General features: G+C 47.5%; 2 protein-coding genes and 1 long non-coding RNA gene across 3 annotated transcripts in view; 1 reads left to right on the forward strand and 2 right to left on the reverse strand.

The window, feature by feature from the left end:
• Positions 1 to 13,497, reverse strand: part of LOC139247642 (zinc finger protein 664-like) — a 334,128-nt gene that overhangs the window by 130,869 nt on the left and 189,762 nt on the right. The window lies entirely within an intron of this gene.
• LOC139247648 (uncharacterized) overlaps positions 1 to 13,497 on the forward strand; it is a 497,861-nt gene that overhangs the window by 43,448 nt on the left and 440,916 nt on the right. The gene's annotated exons all lie outside the window — the stretch shown is intronic.
• The window catches only part of LOC139247656 (zinc finger protein 585A-like), a 126,359-nt gene continuing 119,103 nt past the window's right edge, over positions 6,242 to 13,497 (reverse strand). The window contains exon 5 of the mRNA XM_070871749.1: positions 6,242 to 8,522. Coding sequence (XP_070727850.1) covers positions 7,728 to 8,522 — 795 coding nt within the window. The 3' untranslated portion in view covers positions 6,242 to 7,727. The remainder of the gene's footprint in view (positions 8,523 to 13,497) is intronic.

A 13,497-nucleotide genomic window follows, 5' to 3' on the forward strand; every position in this document is an offset into this window, starting at 1 on the left:
GCAGCATGTGGCCAAAACAGCCTGCAACTCCTCTGACACCATCCAATGAAGCACACAATAGACAGTAATCTCTGTACATGTAAGGATCACGCACTCCCAGATGAGGTATGAGCTAACTTTACAAACCATCCTCTGCTGGAATCACTGGCCCATGGCGGGGAGAGGCCCGGCTTTGCTCAGAGTGGCCGGAGATCAGTGAATTAGGGGAAGAGAGTCTCGGAGCAATTGATCCTGGCGCTGAATTTCCACCAATTGACACTGGACCTCAAGGTCCCATTCACCTGTGGACAGACTCCAAGAGTTGTTCCAATGTGTTCTGAATCTCTGGGACTATCCCTTTGTGTATAATGGTTTATCGGGAATGTTTCCTCTCTTTAAAGTGCCGTGATAGAATCCTTCAGTATCTTGAACTCCCTACATGGTCTGTGGAGATCTACAGCCGGGTGCTCTGCTGGGATCCACTATGGCGTCTCGCGGGAGCCGTCACAACCATCAAGGCCTCATTCACAGTTTTACTTCTGTGTCCTTAGCCTCACAGGTTTAACTCTATAAACAGTAAGTTCTGGAACCTAACCCTTTTTAGTCAGTGGTATTTCTCTATTTGAAGTTCCAGCTCCTACTCACTCCCCTAGTTTACCAGGAGTTCACTGATAAGGTGTCCCTTCATTTCTTTGCCATGGTTGTTATTTTCCCTATCCTGTGATCCCAGGTCTGCAGCAGAGGTCGTGGTACGTGGTTATAATGGAAAGTCTGTCATTCTATATCCGCCTTTCTGTCTGTTTCCTCTGCCTCGCACAGCTGTAAGAGTGGGATGTATTTGCACTTCCAGGACACAGCCATTGGTCACTCAACCTCCAGCCCATAACACAATTATTCTCAGACCATTCATCAAGTTCCCTCCAAACTCTCCGGGTCTCTGGTATTATAATGTGATACAATACACACAACAACGCCTTATTATTATCTCCTGTGTGTCCTTAATGTGAACCGTTATAAACTGGGATTGTTGTTGGATGCTGTTTATATGTTTTAACAGACCGGTTTTTGTCTATTCGGTAACATTGCACCGACGCACCGTGGCTGCAGTGTGTACCATCTACAAGATGCAGAAACTCGCCAAGGTTTCCAGCAACTAGACGGACAAGGGCAGCAGGCGCATGGGAAAACCACCATCTCCAAGTTCCCCTCCAAGTTACAAACCATCCTGAGTTGGAAATATATCGCCGTTCCTTCATCGTCACTGGTTCACAATCCTGTCTCTCCCTATCTAACAGTACTGCAGGAATATATTTACTAAACGGACTGCAGTTGTTCAAGGAGGTGGCTCACCACCATCTTCTCAAAGACATTTAGGAAAGGCTGATCTTGCCAGCGATGTCCTTATTCCATTAATGAAAAGGAAGATCCTTCACCGCCCTGACATTGCCTTTTTGAGGGACTGTGGCCTGCTTTGGCTGCGTTAGAGAGGGAGGGGCTGTGCGCCAGGGAGAGACCATAGAGAGAAAGGAGGAAATGAAGAGAGGGACAGAAGGATAGAAAGTGGATGACTGTCACAGAGAGGACTGGCTGATCAGAAAAAAGAACAAAACCCAAACAGACAAACAGATAGAGAGGGAGAAGGAGGCAGAGGGGTTGAGGAGAGGTGACAGGAAAGATGGAAGACGATACACAGAGAAATAGAAAGAGCCAGATCTTTCTCCTTCCGCATTTCAGCTCTCGAAAAATTACAGACTGTTTCTATCATGGCATCAGTACGCCTCAAAGTGCTCGGTTAGATCACATCGAGCTCTCTTCATATAACGGAGGTGGGGAACTACAGCTCAGCATAGAACCAGGCACAGACTATTTCATAATGAGCTATAGCATTTGTTTTACATTTTTGGCAGTTAACCAATGAGGAACCATTTTTAGCAATTGATCCAACACGATGCTGATGTTGATGGCAGACTGGATCATTGGAGATATCCAGCTGTGTCATAAGAAAATAAGAACATAAGAAATAGGAGCATGACCGGGCCATTCGGCCCATCGAGCCTGCTCCACCATTCAATAAGATCATGGCTGATCTGATCATGGACTCAGTTCCACTTTCCTGCCCACTCCCCATAAACCTTTATTCCCTTATTGCTTAAAAATCTGAATATATTTAAGGCAGAGATAGACAAAGACCCAGCCTCCACAGTTTTCTGGGGCAGAGAATTCCACAGATTTACAACCCTCTGAGAGAAGAAATTCCTCCTCATCTCAGTTTTAAATGGGCAGCCCCTTATTCTGAGTCTATGTTCCCTAGTTTTAGTTTCCCCTATGAGTGGAAATATCCTTTCTGCATCCACCTTGTCGAGACCCCTCATTATCTCATATGTTTCGATAAGATCACCTCTCACTCTTCTGAACTCCAATGTGTATAGGCCCAACCTACTCAACCTTTCCTCATAAGTCAAGTGTCCTCTCGTCACTGGGCAGACTGATCCCTTGGTTGTATCTGTACACCTGCAGTTCGACTTTACCTATCCTGTTACTTACTGTCACCATAAGAACATAGAAATAGGAGCAGGAGTAGGCCATTTGGCCCCTCGAGTCTGCTCCGCTATTCAATGAGATCATGGCTCATCATCTACCTCAATTCTACTTTCCTGCATTATCACCATACTCCTTGATTTCCTTAGCGGGCAGGGAAGTAGAACTGAGAATATGATCAGATCAGCCATGATCTTATTGAGTGGCGGAGCAGGATCAATGGGCCAAATGGCCTACTCTTGCTCCTATTTCTTATTTTCTTATGACACAGCTGGACATCTCCAATGAACCAGTCCGCCATCGATATCAGCATCGAAATGTATCGATGTCTGTCTTGAATATACACAAAGACTGAACTTCCATAGCCCTCTGGGGCAGAAAATGCCAAAGATTCACCACCCTCTGAGTGAAGAAATTTCTCCTCATCTCAGTCTTAAATTGCTGACCCCTTATTCTAGACTCCCTAACCTGGAGAATCATACTCCACGCATTTACCCTGTCAAGCCCTGTAAGAATGTTGCAGGTTTCAAAGAGATTACCTCTCATTGTTCTAAACTGTAGACTACCCAATCTCTCCTCATAGGACAATACCCCATCCCAGGAACCAGTCTGGTGAATGTTCGTAGCACTCTCTCTATGGCTGTAGACAATGCTCCAGATGTGGTCTCACCAGGGCCCTATATAATTGTAGTAAGACGCGTTTATGTTTTACTTAAATCATCTTGTAATAAAGGCCAACATACCATTTGTTCTCTTAATTGATTGTTGTACCTGCAATTTAACGTTCTGATTCTTCTATAAGGACACCCAGATCCCTATGAACACCAACTTCTCTCACCATTTAAAAAATACTCTGCTTTTCTATTTTTCCTACCAATGTGAATATCTTCACAGTTCTCTACATTATATTCCATTCATCATGTTCCAGTCCACTCACTTACCTTCTCTATATCCCCTTGAAGCCTCTTTGCATCCTCCTCACAACTTGCATTGTCATCTAGCTTTGTATAATCAGCAAACTTGGATATATAACATTTGGTCTTCTCATCCAAATCATTGATGTATATTGTGAATAGCTGAGGCCCAAGCACCAATTCTTGTGGTGCCCCACCAGATACAGCCTGCCAACGTGAAAATTAACCATTTATTCCTACTCTGTTTTCTGTTTGTTAACCAAGCCTCAATCCATGCTTGTATATTACCCCCAATCCCATGAGCTGTAATTTAATAACCTCATGTGGCACCTTATCGAATCCTTTGAATCCAAATACACCACATCCACTGGTTCCCCCTTATCTATTCTGCTAGTTACAATCTCAAAAAACTCTGAACAGATTTGTCAAACATGATTTCCCTTTCCTTAAGCTGTATTGACTGCCCAATCTTGTTATTTTCTACGTGCCTGTTATCACATCCTTAATTATGGAATCTAGCATTTTCCTTTCCGACTGATGTCAGGCTAACTTGTCTCTAGTTCCCCATTTTAACTCTCCATTCTTAGATAGCTCAGTTACATTTACTACCTTCCAATCCACGGGAACCGTTCTAGAATCTATGAAATTTTGGAAGATGGCAACCAATGCATCCACTATTTCTATAGTTACCTTTTTCAATACCCTAGGATGTAGGCCATCGGGTCCAGGGAATATATTGGCTTTCTGCCCCATTAATTTCTCCAGTACCATTTTTTTTACTATTACTAATTTCTTTCAGTTCCTCATTCTCTCTAAACCCGTGGTTCTTCAGTAGTTCCAGCAAGTTTTTTGCGTCTATTTGCGTGAAGACAGACACAAAGTATGCGTTTAATTTTCCTGCCATTTCATTGTTTCCCATTATAATTTGTCATGTCTGAGCCTGTAGGGGATGCACATTTACTTTTGCTAATCTATTCCTTTTTATATACCTATAGAAGCTTTTGCGGTCTGTTTTTTTGTCGCTCGCTATTTTATTCTCATATTCTTTTATCCTTTTCTTTAGGAATTTGTTGGTCATCCTTTGGTGAATTCTATAATCTTCCCAATCATCAGGCTTACTGCTCTTTTTGGCAACATTATCAGAATATTCCTTTGATCTAATACTATCTTCAACTTCTCTTGTTGACCATGGTTGGACCGCTATTCCTGTGGGGTTTTCATGCCTTAAATGAATGTATGTTTGTTGTAAATTATGTATTAATTCTTTAAATGCTAGCCATTGCTTTTCTACTATCATACCTTTTATTGTAGTTTCCCAGTCTACTTTAACCAACACTCCCCCCTTGCCTACATAGTTTAATTTGTGTAGATTTAACACCCTAGTTTCGGATTTAACTAAATCACTTTCAAATGTAATATAAAATTCTATATTATGGTCACTCTTCCCTAAGGACCCCTTTATTGCAAGGTTCTTAATTAACCCTTTCTTATTGCACAATACTAGATCAAAAATAGCCGGTTCTCTAGTTGGGTCCTCAACATACTGATCTAGAAAACCATCTTGTATACCTTCCATGAATTCGTCCTCCATACAATAACTGCAAATTTGGTTTTCCCAGTCTATATGCAGAATAAAGTCCCCCATAATTATTGTATTACCTTTATTACATGCACCTCTAATTTCATGATTTATACAGTGCCACTGTAGTTTGGGGGCCTATGAAGAACGCCGAATGTTTTCTGCACTTTACTGTTTCTTAGCTCCACCCAAACTGATTCTACTTCTTGATTTTCCGAGCTAAGATCCTTTCCCTCTACTGTCTTTATCCCATCCTTTATTATCAGGGCTACCTCTCCTCCTTTTCCATTTTTCTATCTCTTCTAAAAGTTATGTATCCTGGAATATTTATTTCCCAACCGTGGTCACTTTGCAACGACATCTCCGTAATGGCTATTAGATCAAACCTATTCATTTCTATCTGCGCTATTAAATCATCTATTTTATTGCGAATACATCATGCATTCAGAGATAGTGCCTTTAGCTTGGACTTTTTTTCTATTTTTCCCTGATGTCTCCTGAGTCAGTAATGCCCTATTACCTTTGTTACTCTCTGTCCCTTCCTGACCCACTCTGCTTATTTTACCCAAAACTCTGCTCTGCTCTGGAGCCTTGACATGTCTCTTGTTGCTTTTTCTCTGTATCTAAACTGTGCTGTACACTTTCCTGAATCCCCCCACCCTTGCAACCTTCATTAGTTGAAAGCCCTGTTTACTGCCCTAGTTATTCGATTCACCAGGACACTGGTTCTAGCCCAGATCAAGTGGAGCCCATCCTAACAGAATCGCTCCCTCTTTACCCAGTGCTGGTGCCAGTGCCAGTAAAGCAAAACTTATGCCTCCCACACCAATCTTTGAGCCACGCACTTAATGTTGTAATCTGCTTATCCCTATACCGATTTGCTCCAGGGAGGGGGCAGTGTGTGATGTCCCTGTGGGTGAGTGAGTTCAGTGCCTGACCCCGAGTTGCCCCATAGAGGGGGCAGTGTGTGATGTCCCTGTGGGGTGAGTGAGTTCAGTGCCTGACCCCGAGTTGCCCCACGGAGGGGACAGTGTGTGATGTCCCTGAGGGGTGCAGTATGTTCAGTGTCTGACCCGGAGCTGCCCACATTCCTCCTGCTCTTGAGGCCAGTCTCGCATCTCTCAGTCGGAGTTAATTGGAGAGACAGCGTCACCTACTGGACACCAGCGGCATTTCAAGGCAAATCATGTCCAGCTCCATCCAAGAGAAATCCAAAACCAACCTGCTGATTAATTTCATTTTATTATCAATTGTTTAACAAAGTTTAGCTCCATTTGTTGCAGCTTTCAGTGTTTGAAGAAAACTCTTTAAAAAGAGTTAAGTATGGATGCAAATACAAATCAGCATTATTTTTATCTGACCCATTTCACATTGATTTTAGAATCATAGAAGTTCATAGCATGGAAGGAGGCCATTTCCGCCCATCGTATCCATGCCGGCCAACAAGAGGCTATCCGGCATAATCAAACTTTCCAGCTCTAGGTCCATAATCCTGCAGGTTATGGTACTTCAGATGGACATCCAAGTACTTTTTAAATGTGGTGAGGGTTTCTGCCTCCCCCACAACCTTCTCAATAAATTTCCCTTCAAATCCCCCTGAACCTTCTACCAATTACTTTAAATTCATGCCACGTGGCTGTAGACGCCCTCCGCTAAGGGAAATTGGGCCTCCCTATATCCACTGTATCTAGGCCCCTCATTATTTTATACACCTCAATGAGGTCTCCCCTCAGCCTCCTCTGTTCCAAGGAAAAAAAATCCAGTCTAACCAATCAGTCCTCATAGCTAAGATTTTCCACTCTCGGCAACACCCTTGTAAATCTACTCTGTACTCTCTCCAGTGCAATCACATCCTTCCTGTAATGCGGTGACCAGAACTCACGCAGTACTCCAGCTGTGGCCTAACCAGTGTTTTATACTGTTCAAGCATAACCCCCCTGCTCTTGTAGTCTATGCCTCAGCCTGCTACTTTCAGGGATCTGTGGACATGCACTCCAAGGTCCCTTTGTTCCTCTACACATCTCAATGTCCTACCATTTAACGTGTATTCCCTTTCTTTGTTAGCCCTCCCCAAATGCTTTACCTCACACTTCTCTGGATTAAATTCCATTTGCCACTGTTCTGCCCACCTGACCAGTTGATTGATATCTTCCTGCAGTCTACAGCTTTCTTCTTCTTCTTCATCAACCACACAGCCGATTTTAGTATCATCTGCAAACTTCTTAATCATACCCCCTATATTCAAGATCATTGACGTATACCACAAAAAGCAAGGGACCTAGTACTGAGCCCTGTGGAACCTCACTGGAAACATCTTTCCAGTCACAAAAACACCCATCAACCAATGCACTTTGTTTCCTGTCTCAGAGCCAATTTTGGATCCAACTTGCCACTTTGCCCTGGATCCCATGGGCTTTTACTTTTATGACCAGTCTGCTATGTGGGACCTTATCAAAAGCTTTGATAAAATCTATATACACTACATCATATGCTTTGCCCTCACCAACCCTCCTGGTTGCCTCCTTGAAAAATTCAATCAAGTTAATCAGACATGACCCTCCCTTATCAAATCCATGCTGACTGTCCTTGATTAATTGGTCCAATAACCAGAATATTAAACTGTGTTATAGGGGTAATCAATAACAGCAGAAAAAAACCCGAACTGTCAAAATGGACATGATTCAGTTTGGGATAACAGCAGAATCCAAACCCTGCAATCACTTGTGAACTCGCTGGTGTGTCAGCAGGTTGGATGACTGAGTGAATCCTTTCCCACACACCAGGCAGGTGAATGGCCTCTCCCCAGTATGAACTCGCTGGTGTGTCAGCAGGTTAGATGATTGAATGAATCCCTTCCCACACTCAGAGCAGATGAATGGCCTCTCCCCAGTATGAACTCGCTGGTGCGTCAGCAGGTTAGATGACTGAGTGAATCCCAGGCCACATGCAGAGCAGTTGAATGGCCTCTCCCCAGTGTGAACTCGCTGATGTGCCAGCAAGTGGGATGACCGATGGAATCCCTTCCTGCACACTGAGCAGATGAACGGTCTCTCCCCAGTGTGAACTCGCTGGTGTGCCAGCAGACGGGATGACACAGTAAATCCCTTCCCACACTCAGAGCAGGTAAACGGCCCCTCCCCAGTGTGAACTCGCTGGTGTGTCAGCAGGTGGGCTGACTGAGTGAATCCCTTCCCACACACGGAGCAGGTGAACGGTCTCTCTCCAGTGTGAACTCGCTGGTGTGTCAGCAGGTGGGCTGACTGAGTGAATCCCTTCCCACACACGGAGCAGGTGAACGGTCTCTCTCCAGTGTGAACTCGCTGGTGTGTCAGCAGGTTGGATTTCAAAGTGAATCCCTTTGCACACACAGAGCAGGTGAACGGCCTCTCCCCAGTGTGACTGCGCTGATGAATTTCCAGTACAGATGGGCAATTGAATCCCTTCCCACAGTCACCACATTCCCACGGTTTCTCCATGGTGCCGGTGTCCTTGTGTCGCTCCAGGTTGAACAATCAGTTGAAGCCTCGTCCACACACAGAACACATGCATGATTTCTCCGCGCTGTGAATGGTATGATGTTTTTTCAGGCTGTGTAACTGCTTAAAGCTCTTTCCACAGGCAGTTCACTGGAACACTCTCACTCGGGTGTGTGTGTGTCTTGGTGCTTTACCAGTCACACTGATGTTTGAAATCTGTTCCCTCAGAGAAGAGACAAACATTTCTCCTTCCGCATTCAAGGGTCGATGATATTCAAGTCCCGAGGAATTGAGTGATTCTGTCAGATCTTAACGTGATGTTTGGTTTGAGTTCCCCGTCTGCAAATCAACCCCTTCTAATACCCTGGAAAAGGAGTTTACAAAAATAATTACGTCAAGTACAGGACAGAAATTCAGAATAGATAATTCTAGATTCTATGGAACATTCTTTCCCCCTTGTTCTTCTAAAGATGTAAATCCCCATCCCATACACACTGTCCTGAAATTCAAACACATTGCACATCTGAAGACACCTTGTCCTCTGATAAGTTTTCACCACCAACTCTGGTTAGATTCAGTTCTACACTCACTGGTTCCCCTCCCTCTCCTCCCCTGAAGGTGCTGACTCTGGTTAGATTCAGTTCTACACTCACTGGTTCCCCTCCCTCTCCTCCCCTGAAGGTGCTGACTCTGGCTGGGTTCACTGGGACACTGAAGCCCCGCCCACACATTGTTCTTTCACAAAGATGGCCACGCATGCGCTCTATTGCGCGATGACTCACAATGGCCGCGCACCAACCAGCAACTGTCCTTTACAAAAATGGCGACCGTCAACCTCGGCCTGTTACCGCGAAAACGCCCGGGAGCTGCAAACTCGAGACCTGTTGTTCCTTAGTCCGGGTTGGCGACCTGCACCAGGTGTTTATGAAGCCCATCTGTCGTGTACGTTACTCCCCTGCGCCCCGCAGTTTCACGTTCAACCCCAAACTGTGTCCGGCCTCCGCCCGCTCACAGCCCGCGTCCGCTCTGAACAATGGCACACTACGCATGCGCCACATCCAGCCCACGCCTGCGTACTGGGCTCCTCGACTGAGACGACCTCCTGACGTCACAGAAAGGCGTAGGTAGAGCGCAGGCGCAATGTTTAAATTAAAAAAACAACTTCGCATTTGTTTATTTTGTAATAAAATGATAAAGCGGAGAATCGTATCATAAAAATAAACCGACTGCTGCGAATCTTTCATGAATTAATCGCGGTTTTTAAAGTTCTCTCCGCAGTTCCCAAGGGAGACGGGGCAGGTCCGTCAGCCGCTGACCGGAAGTGAGGGTTGCCAGGAGCGACGGCGAGGCTGGGCCGCGCGGACAATGTCGGAGCGGAGGCCCCGGGGACCGCGAGCGGGAGAGAGGCGGCTCTGTGGGTCCCGCTGGCGGTGGGCGGGGCTACAGGGGGAGGGGGCCACAGTGGGCGGGGCTACAAGAGGAGCTACGGCGGGGGAGACTATAGGGGGCGGGGCTAAAGTTGGAGATGCCAAGGGGGAGGGGCTACAAGGAAGGGGGCGAGGCTACAGTTTGATGGTGGAAATGCAACAACCCCTTGTTGTTAATATCACCCCCTTCAGTTTCCCCCCCACCCCCCGCCCAGTGTAGCATGGAGCTGACCGACCTGGGGAGGCTTCACAGTTTCACCCCTGGGTTGTGCTGGGTTAAGGGGAGAAGGCTGCAATTAGCAGGGGCCGAATGGCCTGTTTCTGTGAAATGTTACAGGAGGGCGGGTAAATGGAGCTGAGGGCGCGCTCTGATTGTGGGATCTTTCTATGCTGGCATTTCAGAACATTAAAAAGTGGGACAGATCGAGGCCACGAGCTATAGAAGGAACCGGAGGTCACGTCCCACTCCTGCCTCCGCCCGGCAGTAAGGTCACCACCCCTGACCCTGCCCCCCAGCCCAGCAAGACAGCAACGCATGTACTGGCGGAGGGGGAGGAGTGGGTACGCGTGGGACCTGTCCACACAGCGCTCGCAGGGAAGGCCCAGTCTCCATCCCTGTAGTGCTGGTGGAGATTACAGAGAAAGGCAGATGTGTAGGGGCTGGAGGAGGTTAAAGACAGAGGGAGGTGTGTAAGTTCTGGAGGAGGTTATACAGATAGGGAGGGTGTAGGGGCTGGAGGAGGCTAGTGAGATAGGGAGGGGTGTAGTGGCTGGAGGTTACAGAGAAAGGCAGATGTGTAGGGTCTGGAGGAGGTTACAGAGATAGGGAGGGTTATAGGTGCTGGAGGTTACAGAGATATGGAGGGGTGGAGGGGCTGGAGGTTAGAGAGATAGGGAGGGTTGTAGGGGCTGGAAGAGGTTCGAGATAGGGAGGGGTGTAGGGGCTGGAGGAGGTTACAGAAATGGTGAGGGATGTAGGGGCTGGAGGAGGTTACAGAACTAGGGAGGGATGTAGGGGCTGGAGGAGGTTAGAGAGACAGGGTGGGGTGTAGGGCTGGAGGAGGTTACAGAGATAGGGAGGTTTGTTGGGGCTGGGGGAGGTTAGAGAGGTAAGGCGGATTGTACGGCCAGCCGGAGGTTAGAGAGACAGGGTGGGGTGTAGGGACTGGAGGATGTTCCAGAGATAGGGAGTGGTGTAGAGTGGGAGGAGGTTACAGAGCTAGGGAGGGGTGTAGGGGCTGGAGGAGGTTACAGAGATAGGGAGAGGTATTGGGGCTGGAGGTTATAAAGATCGGGAGGGTTGTAGGGCTGGAGGTACAGTGATAGGGAGGTTTGTAGGGGCTGGAGGAGGTTACAGAGATATGGAGGCGTGTAGGGGCTATAGGTTACAGAGATAGGGAGGGTTATAGGAGCTGGAGGAGGTTACAGGGATAGGGAGGGGTGTAGGGGCTGGAGGAGATTACAGATAGGGAGGGATGTCGAGGAGGCGGGAGCTCGGAGCAGCGCGAGTCCGGGGTCGGCGAGGGGCCTATAAAGGCCAGCGGGAGTCGAGCAGTTCGAGCAGTCAGTCGAGGAGGCGGGAGCTCGGAGCAGCACGAGTCCGGGGTCGGCGAGAGGCCTATAAAGGCCAGCGGGAGTCGAGCAGTTCGAGCAGTCAGTCGAGGAGGCGGGAGCTCGGAGCAGCGCGAGTCCGGGGTCGGCGAGAGGCCTATAAAGGCCAGCGGGAGTCGAGCAGTTCGAGCAGTCAGTCGAGGAGGCGGGAGCTCGGAGCAGCGCGAGTCCGGGGTCGGCGAGAGGCGTACCGGTGCAGCTACAGGGAGAAGGCAAAGATACAAAGGTGACGTTACAGCCTAGGGGGTAAGTGATTGGCTGGTGATTGGTGAGTAGCTTTTCTTTTTCTTCTTATATTGGTCAGTAACTTTTAACATTGTTATTACCAGTTTAAGTGTATCTAAGGGTTAAGACATGGCAGGAGAGCTCGGTCGGGTGTTATGCTCCTCCTGTACCATGTGGGAACTCAGGGACACTTCCGGTGTCCCTGACGACTACGTGTGCGGGAAGTGTGTCCACCTCCGGCTCCTGACAGACCGCGTTGCGGAGTTGGAGCTGAGGGTGGATTTACTCTGGAGCATCCACGATGCTGAGAATGACGTGAGTATCACGTGTAGTGAGTTGGTCTTACCGCAGGGAAAGGGTCCACAGCCAGATAGGGAATGGAAGACCAGCAGGAAGAGTAGTGCAAGGAAGGTAGTGCAGGGGTCCCCTGTGGTCATCCCCCTGCAAAACAGATACACCGCTTTGGGTACTGTTGAGGGGAATGACTCATCAGGGGAGGGCAGCAGCAGCCAAGTTCATGGCACCGTGGCTGGCTTTGCTGCACAGGAGGGCAAGAAAAAGAGTGGGAGAGCGATAGTGATAGGGGATTCAATTGTGAGGGGAATAGATAGGCGTTTCTGCGGCCGCAACCGAGACTCCAGGATGGTATGTTGCCTCCCTGGTGCAAGGGTCAAGGATGTCTCGGAGCGGGTGCAGGACATTCTGAAATGGGAGGGAGAACAGCCAGTTGTCGTGGTGCATATTGGTACCAACGACATAGGTAAAAAAAGGGATGAGGTCCTACGAAACGAATTTAAGGAGCTAGGAGCTAAATTAAAAAGTAGGACCTCAAAAGTAGTAATCTCGGGATTGCTACCAGTGCCACGTGATAGTCAGAGTAGGAATCGCAGGATAGCGCAGATGAATAAGTGGCTTGAGCAGTGGTGCAGCAGGGAGGGATTCAAATTCCTGGGGCATTGGGACCGGTTCTGGGGGAGGTGGGACCAGTACAAACCGGACGGTCTGCACCTGGGCAGGACCGGAACCAATGTCCTAGGGGGAGTGTTTGCTAGTGCTGTTGGGAGGATTTAAACTAATATGGCAGGGGGATGGGAACCAATGCAGGGAGACAGAGGGAAACAAAAAGGAGACAAAAGCAAAAGACAGAAAGGAGATGAGGAAAAGTGGAGGGCAGAGAAACCCAAGGCAAAGAACAAAAAGGGCCACGGTACAGCAAAATTCTAAAAGGACAAAGGGTGTTAATAAAACAAGCCTGAAGGCTTTGTGTCTTAATGCAAGGAGTATCCGCAATAAGGTGGATGAATTAATTGTGCAAATAGATGTTAACAAATATGATGTGATTGGGATTACGGAGACGTGGCTCCAGGATGATCAGGGCTGGGAACTCAACATTCAGGGGTATTCAACATTCAGGAAGGATAGAATAAAAGGAAAAGGAGGTGGGGTAGCATTGCTGGTTAAAGAGGAGATTAATGCAATAGTTAGGAAAGACATTAGCTTGGATGATGTGGAATCTATATGGGTAGAGCTGCAGAACACCAAAGGGCAAAAAACGTTAGTAGGAGTTGTGTACAGACCTCCAAACAGTAATAGGGATGTTGGGGAGGGCATCAAACATGAAATTAGGGGTGCATGCAATAAAGGTGTAGCAGTTATAATGGGTGACTTTAATATGCACATAGATTGGGCTAGCCAAACTGGAAGCAATACGGTGGAGGAGGATTTCCTGGAGTGCATAAGGGATGGTT

The sequence above is a fragment of the Pristiophorus japonicus genome, unplaced genomic scaffold (assembly GCF_044704955.1).
Source record: "Pristiophorus japonicus isolate sPriJap1 unplaced genomic scaffold, sPriJap1.hap1 HAP1_SCAFFOLD_278, whole genome shotgun sequence".
NCBI lineage: Eukaryota > Metazoa > Chordata > Chondrichthyes > Pristiophoridae > Pristiophorus > Pristiophorus japonicus.